This window comes from Aythya marila, assembly GCF_965140915.1.
Source record: "Aythya marila genome assembly, chromosome: 9".
In the NCBI taxonomy this organism is placed as follows: domain Eukaryota; kingdom Metazoa; phylum Chordata; class Aves; order Anseriformes; family Anatidae; genus Aythya; species Aythya marila.
The window spans coordinates 9430395-9444227 of NC_139050.1; the positions used below are offsets into that span (position 1 = coordinate 9430395).

At 41.0% G+C, this 13833-nt stretch overlaps 1 protein-coding gene across 2 annotated transcripts in view; it reads left to right on the plus strand.

Moving 5' to 3' along the window:
• WDR33 (WD repeat domain 33) overlaps positions 1–13833 on the plus strand; it is a 67321-nt gene that overhangs the window by 49631 nt on the left and 3857 nt on the right. The window contains exons 10-19 of one of the 2 annotated variants that reach the window (XM_082767726.1): positions 67–145; positions 673–783; positions 1242–1336; positions 2213–2299; positions 2540–2679; positions 3025–3177; positions 3504–4550; positions 9200–9302; positions 9582–10044; positions 13652–13818. In XM_082767726.1, the coding sequence (XP_082623852.1) occupies positions 67–145; positions 673–783; positions 1242–1336; positions 2213–2299; positions 2540–2679; positions 3025–3177; positions 3504–4550; positions 9200–9302; positions 9582–10044; positions 13652–13818 (2445 nt within the window). Of the gene's footprint in view, positions 1–66; positions 146–672; positions 784–1241; positions 1337–1556; positions 2300–2539; positions 2680–3024; positions 3178–3503; positions 4551–9199; positions 9303–9581; positions 10045–13651; positions 13819–13833 lie in introns of those variants that run through there. The other variant, XR_014318162.1, reaches the window with a different exon arrangement.

Here is a 13833-nt window from a genome sequence, read left to right on the forward strand (position 1 = left end):
CCTGATTTACGTGAATTAGGAGTTCTTGCATTGTACTTTCTGATTGTGGCTTATTTTGTATTTCAGCTGTGGCCTGGCATCCTGTTCATGAAGGGCTGTTTGCCAGTGGGGGGTCTGATGGCTCTCTGTTGTTCTGGCATGTTGGGTACGTGGCATTTTTACCGGCGTATTGGAAAAGATGTTGATCAGATGTGCAAGCCATTATAACAAGCATAAAATATACTTTTCACCTTTGAATGCATGTGTATGGTATAATTTTGCTCTGTCACTGAGGATGTTTGTGAATAGGCTTCATTTCTGAAGTTGTTCTGTGCAGTTATATTTTAAAGGATACAATAGCTCATACAGAAAGTAGTCTTTCGTTGAGGGGGTGATGAATAATTGAAGTACCTAGTTTCTTAGGGTTTCTCATGAGTTGTTGTAATTTTGCTTTTAAATATACAGTTAACAAAATTATATATATTATATATTATATATATGTATATATATATATATACAGTTTAAAAAAAATCCTATGACTGAATTATCTGCTAAGTACATGCAACAGAAAAAGAATTGAATTTTTTAGCAAAGTAGGGGACAGAGGAATAGGAACAACTGAATAGCAAAAGTTTTATATTGTATCTGTAGCAGATACTCGTGTGTGTAATGATTGATATTTTGATGCATCAGGGTTGAGAAGGAAGTTGGTGGAATGGAAATGGCCCATGAAGGAATGATCTGGAGTCTGGCATGGCATCCCCTTGGACACATTCTCTGTTCAGGCTCAAACGATCACACCAGGTATTTCAAAGTATTTAGAGAAAAGATCTAAGGGAATGTACATGCATTTAGAAACTGGAAGGGTGCATGACATTGGTGAGCAAAGAATAGATCAGGATGGTTTTGATACACAACCAGTAGGGGAAGCAGAAAGAAACTTATTTAAGTGGGAAGGCACTGATGTGTTTTACATTAAAAGGTAGAATGTTGTCTCACTTATCTTTCACCTAAGGAAGCCTTAAGAAATGAAAGGTTTGGGGATTGTGTGAGTTCTGTACAGTTCAATATGGTAATTGTTGGGATTTTTTTGTTTGAACCTCAGAGCTAATGTTCAGATGCAGTGCTGAACTTGATAAGGAGGAGTTGAATCCTTGCATAGTCAAGAAATTAAAATTTAAATAAACAAGCAGTAATTACATTAAAAGTACTTAATGTTCTTGACTTTCTACTGAGATCGTATGATTTCTCTTCACCAACAGCAAGTTTTGGACTCGAAATCGTCCTGGAGATAAAATGAGAGATCGTTACAACTTGAATTTGCTGCCTGGAATGTCAGAGGATGGTGTGGAGTACGGTAAGGCAATTTCCATGAGCATGGAGAAAAGAGGGTTTGGGGTTAGGAACAAGCCTAGGGCATTTAGCTAACATTAGAGTGCAGCTTCTGGGTAAGGTGATGAGACAGTATAGTATTGGTGACTAGCTAGATAAAGATATCTTTTCTTTAAATAAATAATCTTATTCTCTGTGTTATCAGCAAGCACTATTCCAACAATTTGTCGTCTTTTATTCCACAGCTCCAGGAGGTAAGACGTGCTCTGTCAGTCACAGAAAGGAGGTTTGGCTCTCCCTCTGGTGCTGTCTCCAGATTACTTTTCTTCTTGGAAACTTCATGTGACTGCAAGACTTTCCTCAGTCCTGAACTACACCAGGAAGACCTTTCAAATTATTCAACTTGACTCAAATCTTTAAAATTTTACCCTCCTCCCTTTTAAGAATTCTTGTAATTTTGTGCTGCTCAGGGTTGCCCAGCTCTACAGCATTGCCTCAGCAACCTTTTTTAATTCCCAGGATTGCATCTGTTTATTAATGTTTCTTATTACTTGCCCCTTTGGGTTTGGGAATGACAATTAAAATGCATTATTTTAATCTGATTTAAATTTTAAACTATATGCATTTGTTATTGCAAAAATGGGAATTGGTATGAGATGATATTTCCTTTTCGGACCCCCTACGCTAAATATCACTTTTCTTAAAAGTATATAATGTCTGTTCTTTTGGGGTGTTTTATGAATCTGTCAATTCTTTTAATATCTGTAATTAATGCATGAGATCTATAAACTGACCCAGAGCTGTGAAATGCATAACGGTGAGAATGTGAGAAGCTGAAAGAATTAAATTATAACGTAAAGCAAAAGTTTTTGAAGTATAAATACTTATTGTTTTCCTGTAGATGATTTGGAACCCAACAGCCTAGCAGTTATCCCTGGGATGGGAATACCCGAACAATTGAAAATAGCCATGGAGCAAGAGCAGATGGGTAAGTAGCAGCTATAGGGAGGCATTTTCCTGAGCCATCCAGATGCTGTTTGACTTCTCTTTCATCCTTTCTTATAATTGGGTAGCACAGCTGTTGTTTTCTGAGGTTCTTAACTGCATATTTTCAATGGAAAGGAAGAGTTGAGAACCTTGTGGTCTCTTCTGTTAAATAAACTGTAAGGAGAATAACAAGATTACTCTGTAACCTGTATTGCACCTTTTGCCTTTCCTGGTGTTAAAGGGAAAGATGAGTCCAATGACATTGAAATGACAATCCCAGGACTGGATTGGGGAATGGAGGAAGTAATGCAAAAGGACCAAAAAAAGGTGCCACAGAAAAAAGTGCCCTATGCAAAACCAATACCAGCACAGTTTCAGCAGGTAAGTACTGATAAACAACAAACACTGGAACCACTTATAATCCCAGCTTCAAAAAGTTTGTGGCTGTTGGAGTGTTTGAATTTCTGACATCATCTCTTGTATCAACATCCAGTGCAAAATAATTTGCCGCATTAGTTAAATTATTATTTAAGGATAAAATATTTTGTTAAATACCCTGTATCTGTACCTTAAAAGTTTATTAGATATGGGTGTTTTATTCAGCCTAATCTTCAGCTTCTAGATATCCATAATGTTCAGCATTCTGGCATACCTTTTCCCAGTGCAGTGTTACATTATATTACATGTGTAGCATTCCTTAGTATTAAGTTTACTTATTCTGCGTAGGCATGGATGCAGAATAAAGTTCCTTTGCCTCCCCCACCTGAGCCACTGAATGATAGAAAGGAAGATATTAAGCTGGAAGAGAAAAAGAAGACACAGGCAGAGATTGAACAGGAAATGGCAGCACTTCAGTACACAAACCCACAACTTTTGGAGGTAAGTACGTAAAGCCAGTTATTCATTGGAGCTCAGCACTAAGTGTGTAGCTTGCTTTTGCAGTCTTGTTTTCACGTTTTCTCAAATGCGTCTAATTGAATGAGAATTGGATTCAGTGCATGATGCTATGATGCCACCAGTAAGGTTTCCACTTTTCAGTTAGTTATACCTGTTTATGATTCTGTAGTTGTATTTCTGTTAATTAAGAGGACAGTACTAAATCTTTCCAAACTCCTGAGGACGAGATAGCTGCTTCTGATTTTTAGTTGTTTCATGTTTTTCTGTGCTTAGTTGATTTTCTGTGTCTCTTTTTCTTTTTTGGACAGCAATTGAAGATTGAGAGACTTGCGCAAAAACAAGCTGAGCAAGTGCAGCCACCACCTCCAGGAGGTTCTCTTCATGGACCCCAGCCTTTTCCAGGGCAAGGCCCAATGTCACAGATGCCTCAAGGATTTCAGCAGCCCCTTCCACCTCAGCAGATGCCAATGAATATGCCTCAAATGGGACCTCCTGGTCCACAAGGACAATTCAGGCCTCCAGGACCCCAAGGACAAATGGGACCTCAGGGTCCTCCATTACATCAAGGATCTGCAGGTCCTCAAGGGTTCATGGGACCACAAGGACCTCCAGGCCCCCAGGGGCCTCCACAAGGAATGCCACGGCCTCAGGATTTACATGGACATCAAGGAATGCAGAGACATCCTGGCCCTCATGGGCCAATGGGGCCTCCAGGTCCACAGGGTAATGCTGGTCCACAAGGCCACTTAGGACCACAGGGCCTACCTGGGTCTCAGACTCATTTAGGACCGCAAGGTCCACCTGGCCCACAAGGTCACCTGGGTCCTCAAGGTCCACCTGGTGGTCAAGGATTGCAAGGGCCACCTGGTCCCCGAGGAATGCAAGGACCTCTTCCTCATGGCATGCAAGGAGCTCCAGGATCTCAAGGGATGCAGGGTCCTATATCACAAGGGCCTCTGATGGGACTTAATCCAAGAGGGATGCAGGGTCCACCAGGACCCAGAGATAACCAAGGACCTTCTCCACAAGGGATGATGATGGGTCATCCGCAAGAAATGAGAGGCCATATGCAAAGTGGTTTACTAGGACATGGTCCCCAGGAGATGAGGGGCCTACAGGGACCCCCGCCTCAAGGTACAATGTTAGGACCGCCACAAGAATTGCGTGGGCCACCAGGTCCACAAGGCCAGCAGGGACCTCCACAAGGCTCTTTAGTAGGGCCTCAAGGAAACATGCAAGGACCTCAGGGACAGCCAAATCCTTCAAGGGGGCCGCACCCTTCCCAGGGCCCTCTGCCTTTCCAGCAGCAGAAAACGCCTCTGTTGGGTGACGGGCCTCGTCCCCCGTTTAATCAGGTATGTGTCAATCTGTATAACAAGGAGAGTGTTCAGAGTGTGGGAATGATAATGTCACGTGGTACAAATGCTGAGCAGGAGCAGAAGGTCTGGAGGTTAAATGGATTTACAAGATCCGTTTAACAAGGTCCGCCTCAGGAGAATCTAAATGATGATGAAAAAAGTTATGGAGCTTGGAAACAGCAGGAGTAACGGGAGAAAAGGATTAGTAGAAATGCTGATAGAGAAATCAGAATCTGTTAGGAAAAATGTAACCATAAGAGAAACTCCAGACTTTTTAGTTTAAGGACACTAAATTGTCTTAAATGTGGAATTTCCTAGGGATGTAGGTAAGCACTAAGAAAAGTTGAATTTAAGCAAACTGAACATAAGAAATGTGTTAATTAAAACAAATTACTGTTGACTCTGAGTTGTCCCAGAGTACTTTATCAAAACTATGGGATGAATTTACCATAGATGCTGACACACCTGGAATCAGCGTAGGTCTGGTTGAGCTTTCCAGTTGAAACTAAATGCACAGGAGCATAACTATCCTGCTTCCTACACCGGTGTAGAAATTGTTTCGCCACCTTTATACCTTCTGGGCCACGAGTTAAGAGATGGGCTCTGCGTACCTGAGCTTGTTACTGCACCACATGCTGCAGAATGCAAGGAGGGGGCACGGGTATTGGGCAGGGCTGGGTAGGACCAGCGGGTTGGTGGGGTGGGCGCTGGGCTGGAGCTGCTGTGCCGGCCATCAGGTGGCTCTGCGTGGTGCTGCCACGGCACTCAGCTCCTGCAGGGCTCAGCAGCTCCGCAGTGTACCTGCACTCGGCTCACCTGGCATACTGGAGAGTGTTGTTTGTACAGGCACCGATCACATTTTCAGGGATTAAGTCTGGTTCAGCACCAGCCCGTCAGGTGCCGTCAGGTGTAACCTGCTGTGCCCTCTTCAGCACCATTATTACGGGGTTCTTCCATCTCGTAATCACCAGAGATACAGAGAGCTTACTGTACTTACTGCTCCTTACAAGTTCCCTGTTATCATGGCGCTGGTTTTGTACTTAAAACTTCCTGTTTATCTTCAGCTTTAAGGTGAATTTTGAAGGGGATGTTTGGGAAACAAATCTACTTATACGACTTTAAGTAATGTGGATTTTTTTTAAAACAAAAATAACTCTTCGAGTTGTACTGAACGGTTTCTAGCTAAAGCTTTGGACAGATACGGATATACTTTGTGTGGAGTCCAGCACCAATCACAATAATGTGTGATGACATTGAAATGAACTTTGTCAGTGGTTGGACTTCAGAGATCAGAGTAGCCTACAAATTGTCTATTCATTTGAGTATTTTTTCTTATGTATCAGCAATAACTTCCTGCGGACATCTGTAAATGTGTCACTGAGGTTTCAGAAACATTCAAGTTAAGAGAACAGGAATTGGTCCCACAAGTATTACTCATTTAATGCATGCTACCAGTTGTGGGTTTTGCTGGTATCCTAAGGGGACTAATTTCTCTATCTAAAAATCCTTACTGAGCATGTGTGTGTTTACATGCATGTGTTGGGCTGTCCTCGTCTGACCCTGCTGTTAACACTTGGGTCAGAATTCAGGAAGTTGCTTGTGACAGATGAACAGTTATTTTCACTAAATACTGCTCTCTGGAAGTCTTAATACTAAAAAAAAAAAGTTGACCATTTTTTCCTTCCTGTTAGCTTTAGGAAGCTAATGTCTTTATAAATGAACAGATTTTAAAATTCATAATGTTCCTGTCAGGTTTTGGTCTTGTTTGCTTCTGCGTAATATGACTATAATGGTAGTTCCCTACCTTGGAAATCTTTAACAGTAAACTTTGACTTTTTTTTTGGTCCTAAATTTGATATTTCTCTTCTGTAAATTTGTACAAACTACTGACCTTCCTTTGCAATAACAGCAGAGTAGGAATATTTTTTTGCTTCATCGAGGGTTTGTGAAATTAATACTGTGTATTTGTAAAGGTTAATCTCTGGATAAGATAGCACCGTTACCTGCAGAGGTTTACTGCAGATGTATAGGCGAGATGCACATCTCTTCCTGAACGTGGGATCTGCTACTTTCTGCAAATACTTAACGGAACAGAAAGCTGGTTGAGAAGGAAATTGACTGAGATATGGCAAAATTGTGTTCTGGAGACAGGCACGTTGGTACTGAAATGCAGACGGATAAATGTTGCCAGTTTGGCAGAAGTACTTTGGAGCCTTTTTTTTGCTATTGCTAATTCAGAATAGTTGATTGTCTGATATCTAATCCTTCTGGTTAGACGTGCATCTCGCTTGCTGCTTAGGTGAGTCTCGTCTACATAGTGGAAAACTTTGGGAACTTGTGTTTTAGTTGAAATGCATTTTTCTTTTCTTTGGATCAATACAAAACATTCTCTTCCCCTTGGGCACATACGTTTAACTACTATAGATAGCTGTCATGAAGTGGCTGTGCTCTTTGCACGCAGAGGCCAGACAAGCCAGTAAGGTGGAAGAGTTTTGTTTGCTTCTCCAGCTTACCTGCACTGTGCAGAACCTCAGCACGCCCCAGGGAGCCCCGATCAGGCTGTGCAGCAGCAGGAGGCAGCTCAAACACGGCTGCTTCCAGGGGCTGGTGGCAGCTCTGGGTGCAGTCCGTCCTTCCGAACTGTGCAAGTTAGTTTTCCGTAACAATTTTGGGACCCATAATGTATTTTAAAATTAAAAGCATGTAAAAATGCATTGTGATGGTTCTGTCTATCTCGTCAAAGCATAGTTTGCTTGGAATAGAGGGTTTTGGCAAACGCTAGTGAACTTCATGTAGCGAGTACTAAGAAATAATGATTTGGTTAAACAGTGACAGTTTAAGAAGTTCAAGACTTTATTGTTAGTTAACGTATGTTAAATACATCAGAAATTATAAAACTCCAGCAAGGTTTTGGTCAGGAATGGCAGAAGCCCTGTGAGAGCTGGATCTTTCCTAGACGGGCATTTTGTTTGTTCTGGACTCAAGTTGTCATTCATTCCCTAGGAAAGTTGTGTGCTTTTTTCTTTAATAATCATTGGAAACAAGCCTTTTTTTTCCCCCCCAAAATGCATTACAAAAATACTCAATGCAAAGGTGATGTTTGTAGTACATGTTTGTGTGCTTTTGGTCACCTATATTGCAGTTCAATATAAAAGTTTAAGAATATAAAAACAGTATATAAAAACGGCATTTCAAGCTATGGTAGGAAAAATGCTCAAATGAACTTCCTGCTACTCTGCAGCACACAAAAATACACCCAAATAGCAGGATTTCTCAAAAGTAGGTTCAGACCATGAAAATCATTTAACTTCCATTCCTGGAGAGCTGAACTAGTACAATTACAACAAGGAAGTGTAGTTGTCAGTGTATTTGGAAATGGCCTGCATCTGGAAGGTTTTTACCAGCCAAAATAAAGGCCAAGTCTAAATCTCTCACTTGAAATGTTTTAGGAAAAAACGCTCTGTGTTTAGGGTTCTCTTGTATGTGATTTAGGGGGGATTTTTTTTTTTGGTGATATCAACATAAAAGGTTTTGTGTACCAATCGTGCACATTTCAACTGTCTTGTTCAGTGATACATTTTTATTGTTGGATAATATTGCTGGGCAGTAAGTTGTGTACATGCCCCTTTCTAGTTTCAGTCAAATACAGTCCCCAGGTGTCGACTTTTTATCTGGCCTTTCCTGCTGAAAGGCAGAATGAGACAGTTCAACCATGTTGTTTCCCAGCCATGTTTTCATATTGGGTCCAGCGTAATTTGGTACCTGCAGAGAAATGTTTCAGGGGTCCGTAACAGTGGTGGAATTTAAAGAACATTACCTTATCCTTCAAAATCCACAAACAAACAAAGAAGATAAAAATAACCAAAGGCTTTACATCTACTTTAGTTTTTCTTTGGGATGCTGAAAGTTTCACAAACCTCTGCTTACTGTGTTTGTGCCTGAGAATAGCAGGTGACTGCAGCTTCTGCTTTTAGACCTGCCATTGCTTAATAACCCATTAACAACTTGTCTCGTTGTGCTTAGCCAAGCATCCTAAGGGTTTTAATACTTTTCTTTTGATTTTAACTTTAGAATCAGGAAAAACAAAATGGACCACCACGTTAAAAATTAAACTCATGTATTTCCATGTTAAGCATTTACACAAGTTTAGAACAGAGATTCTCTGATACCACCAGCAGTAGTTGGTGGTTATTCCCCCACCCCAACATTGCTAATATTCTTATTATTGTTCCATTTTTTTTTGTTCATTTCCAAAGCAAGCTTCTGGTCCATGTAGCTTTATAACAGCGTAAAAAACAGTACTTGTATTTTTCAAACAAATATACACAGTTCCCTTGTCTTTTCGAACAGGCAGATAAAACGTGAGCTTTTATCATCTTTGGTTGTCATGGATAAAAAGTTAGCCTTTGAAATGTTAAATTTTCTATAAAATTATGTATGCTGCTCAGACAGGGAAGGAAAAGTGTTAGTGATGTGAGCCTCTGAAAAATGAGGCTGAAACCACTGGGAAATCAGCTGTTCCTATTGTAAGAAGATGTGGTCTTTGTTTAAGCAAATAAATTTGGCTTACCCCCTTAGGAAATGCTTAAAAGCAAAAATGCTCATGCATGCTAATTCATATGGCTTCTCCTGTTATATGCTAATAGGACGGGCAGAACCCAGGTCCTCCACCACTGATACCAGGACTGGGGCAGCAGGGAGGACAAGGTCGTCTCGGCCCTCACAACCAAGGACCTGGTCTCAATAAAGGTAATTAAATACGTTGTCTGTTCTTCTGTGAGTAATTCTCCAAAAGGAAGCTGTTGAAGTGCAGCGCCTCTAGATAGAAAAGGGTGCAGCAGAACAAAGGGCCTTTGCTGAGAGGGAAGCTTCCGTAGGCTTGGGCTGGAATACAGAGGAAAAGTTTTTCCCCAAAAATTGTTTAATGTGAAATGTGTGGTGTATGCTTTCTAGAACTGTACAAACTAGAGCATCCTAGAGCATTTTTAGAAAACATTACAGAAATCTGCTATGATTTTTTCCCTCAAGGTGACTCCCGTGGTCCACCAAACCATCACATGGGCCCTCTCTCAGATAGAAGGCACGACCAGAACAGTGGTGGTCCTGATCATGGGCCTGAGAGAGGGTTGTTTCGAGGTGGCCAGGAGTGGGGTGATGGTAGAGACAGCAGGGGCATGCCAGATAGACGAGGACCTCACCCAGATTTCCATGATGACTTTGATCGACCAGATGACTTCCGTGACGACTTCCATCCAGATAAGAGATTTGGCCATCGATTACGGGAATTTGAGGGGAGAGGAGGCCCACCATTGCAAGATGAGAAATGGAGACGAGGTGGACCTGGGCCTCCCTTTCCTCCTGATCACAGGGAATTTGAAGGAGGGGGTTCAAACCGTGGCCCTCCTGGTGCTTGGGAAGGAAGGAGACCTTCAGATGATAGATATCCACGGGATCCTGAGGATGCACGGTTCCGAGGAAGACGAGATGAGAGGTAAGGATATGTCAACTCGTTGTTTTTGGGTAAGGGGTGAATGGAGGGAATTCTTTTTTTTCCTGGTTTCCTTGTCATTAAGGAGTCTATCTGTTTCAGATTTATAAACTGGAAACCAATAAGGAAATGAAAACTCTAATATACCTGAGTATAGAGTCCATAAAATCATTCAGTAATAGAAGAAAACTTGAAAAATGGTCATTGTACACAGCAGCTTCCGTGTCTGTAAACAGTAAGTAAAGAGAAGGGAGGAAATTTGTAGAGAAGATCCAGTGACACAGGATGAAGATTTGAGATCGTTTTGATGAAAATTGAGAGGAAACTTGAAGGTTAAAGTGACAGACTTTTGAACACTAGAAGTGGAATTTGAGACTTGTCTCCAGTCACAAACCACAGGATGACTGTGGAGACTGTAGAATGAGATGTAATATACTTGTAAGGAGCAGGAACAGTGATCCTACTATCAAATATAAGGGGCAGAGCTACAGCATCTGTTGGACTGTTGAGACTATTTTCTCATGTTTTTGCTTGTAGGTATTTTATTTCTCTTTCTGACTGATTTCTTAATGCCAAACGAAGAACTCAAAAATAATCTAGTTTATAGCAATGTCCATGTCATTGCTCGCAATTTCCAAATAAATCACAAAGGGATGACTTTGCTTCTAGTTATTACTGTAAATATGGAGGAATTACTCAGCTGGCAAGATTACCTGTCATTGAAATTGCTCCAGATTTATGCTAGTTTAACGGAGTTAAATTTGGCCTCCCAGGTCTAAGCCTCTCACTGACCACCAACTCCACGTGTATAAAAATGTGTACTTGTACAAATATATTGTGGTCTCCACATAATGTGAATTTTGTGTGTTTTAGTTGCCTTTTTAATCATTTTCTTACATTCCTTTTACTTTGCATCTATACAGCTCTTCTTTTAGCTATTTTCTACCTAGCTCTGTAAAGATGTACCTTCCTTTTGTGTGAAGAGTATGAAAAGAAATGAACAGTAACTAAAAGAAGGTAACAATTAAAGCCATTTAAAAAAACAAAAGTTAAAATAGAATCCAAGCTGAATGGTCTGCATTATATAATTCTAAAAGACATAGCAGACAACATTTTTAGAAGCTCAGTAGAGACTTTTGGATCTTATATTGGAAATGTGTAGGGACTGGGAAGAATTTTTTTTTATTATTATCCTGATTTTAAAAAGGTTTCAGGAAGAGAGTCCAGGAATGTTTTTGACCTGTGAATCTGACTTCTGAACTAACAAGAGTCTGTTTGTCACAGTGCAAGTGTTTGGTACAGACCATTTAGTTTAAAGAGAGTCAGCACAGGGCTATAAAAGGCTTATTGTGCTTACAAGCTTAACGAATTCATCTGAGTGAAGGTGAATTAGATGCCATTTACTGCAGATGCTCAAGTGAACCTAAGAACCCCAACTACTCACTTAGCTGACTTGGTTTGGAATTTAGATTGTAATTGGTTTGATCAAGCATGAGAGGGAAGTGTATGTATGTGTGTTTCTCTCTAATTTCCCGTCCTTTTCATCCCTGTCCTGTTCTTACTCTACCTGTGCCTATCAACACGATGCTTCTACCGCAGAGACCTGCCTCTTCCTGCCTGCTAATCTGCAGTGTATAGCTCTGTACATTAAGGTCCTAGGCCTCAAGGAAGAAGATCTGAGAGCAGTCAAACAGGAACTGAGCCCTATACAAGGCAGGGTTTTACATGTGACTGATATGAAAAAGTGAAAAAGGAGATACAAAACACAATATTAGGAGCTGTGGCTATGTCAGGCATAGGCATGATAGATTTCAGAGCTAAACTTTGTCCATGAGGTTGCCTGGAAATAAAAGGCAAGGCCCTATTCCTGGTAGCCATGGGACCTCATGTTGCAAATCTTGGTAACTTACAAGCTAAGCAGAATCACACCAAGTCAGTATTAAAAATGGGAGACCCTCTAAAGAGTATCTAGAGGACTGTGCTGTTTCAAGGCTAAACAACATTGCTATGTGGTTATTTGAACCATTTGTACCTGAAACTGTTCAGTTTGTTTTCACAAATAATCCAGGTTAATGTAAAATGGTTCATTGTCCATATACAGCACTCCCTCCATCCACTGTTGCTGTACAGGCACAGCAGCCTCCTTTCTGTATTGTGTTTGTTTTCTGGGAGGTGGAGACAGACCTATTGTTTTTAATTAAAAAAATGTAAAAGTTTAAAAATATTGTATTGTGTTATGACTACTGTTAAAATATTTAAATTTGTAATTAAAAGGTTAATGTTGTTAAAATTCTAAATAAAAGTATCTAAAGTTTTGCTTGTAATAGGATGCACTGTGTCGTTAATGAGCTGGGGAAGGGGATGCTGCACAAAGCCACGACCACCTGAATATTATGGTGCTGCAGTTTGGCCAGTGTGGAACTGGGAGAAGAGGGGAGGTGGGGGGCGGCATCAGTGTGAACGGGGAAAGAGAGAGCTCAGCATTATCACTGCTGTCACTGAGGGGTGGGCAGGAGCAGAGTGGGAACGCACTGTGAGGACTCCCAAACCACTGTGCCTACGCCACCTAAACATCCCCCTGTGCTCGCACAGAAATTGTAGGAGCTGAGCTGTAACCTGAGAGAGCCCTACCAGCTGGTGGTACTGCGCACCTCTGGAGTCGCAGTAATACACAGAGCATGTATGCAGTCTGACAAGCACTACAAGTGTTTAAACTGGTACTGTAAAAACTAGACCTGCTGGCATTCATGAAGCCATCTGTAGGCTTACCTGAAGTGGCACTGACAATTAAGAAGGAACCGTTCTCCTCTCTGAAGGTCTGTGTTTAAAGCCCCAGTGTGATACTGGAGGAACTATACTGATTTCAGATGAGACGCAGAACCCAGTCCTATCAAATTACTGAAGATGCCCTGGTACTTACAAGAAGGATATTACTGACTTCAGGCTCATAACTACATTTTGCAAAACAAAATTATTCGTTATTGCGGTTGGATAAGCTGCTCTTGAGGTTGTAAAGGCCACTGTGCACACTGCTCAGCGATCAGCATTCCTACAGAGCCAAGTACAGTCTAGAATCATTTCCTGAATCTGTAAACTTTAAAAAAAATCCTCAAAGAATGGGATGAATAAGATAATGTTCTAGCAAGAGTTCAAAATCGACAGGAATTTATGCTGGAATGTTCACTGTAGCCTTGACTCTCATTGCTTGCATTTTTTCACTTTGTTTTTATCATTAAAAGGGAAGGGAAAGTAAGACCATCACAGCTAAGGGAAATTCACTTGTCTTTTTCCTTACCTTACCTTATATCTATCATCACTCAGTGATTTTTTGTTTCCCTTTTCATTAAATTAATGCAATATATTTGTCAATATTTTTTCTTGTGTGAAAAAAACGACACAGCAGAAGAAAATGAGGAAAAATATTAAAACGAAGTTCTCAAGGGCAGAAAATAAGCACTTTTCCACCCACAAATCCTATTTGAATGATTGTATGGTGCTATAAGTATTAAGTGAAACAGTTCAGAAAAGGATTATTAAGCTGAAGCTGTCTCAAGATTATCCATGTAAATTCTGCCTATAAACCACCTTTGTACCATGTTCTTTCTTGTAGCTTCAGAAGAGGAGGACCCTCAAGACATGAGGGCCGGGGACCCAGGGGGAGAGATGGCTTTCCTGGTCCTGAAGATTTTGGGCCAGATGACACTTTTGACTCTCCAGATGAAAACTCAAGAGGAAGGGACCATGGTGTTCGGGGGCGAGGTCGTGGTGCACTCAGAGGTGAGGGGAACATTT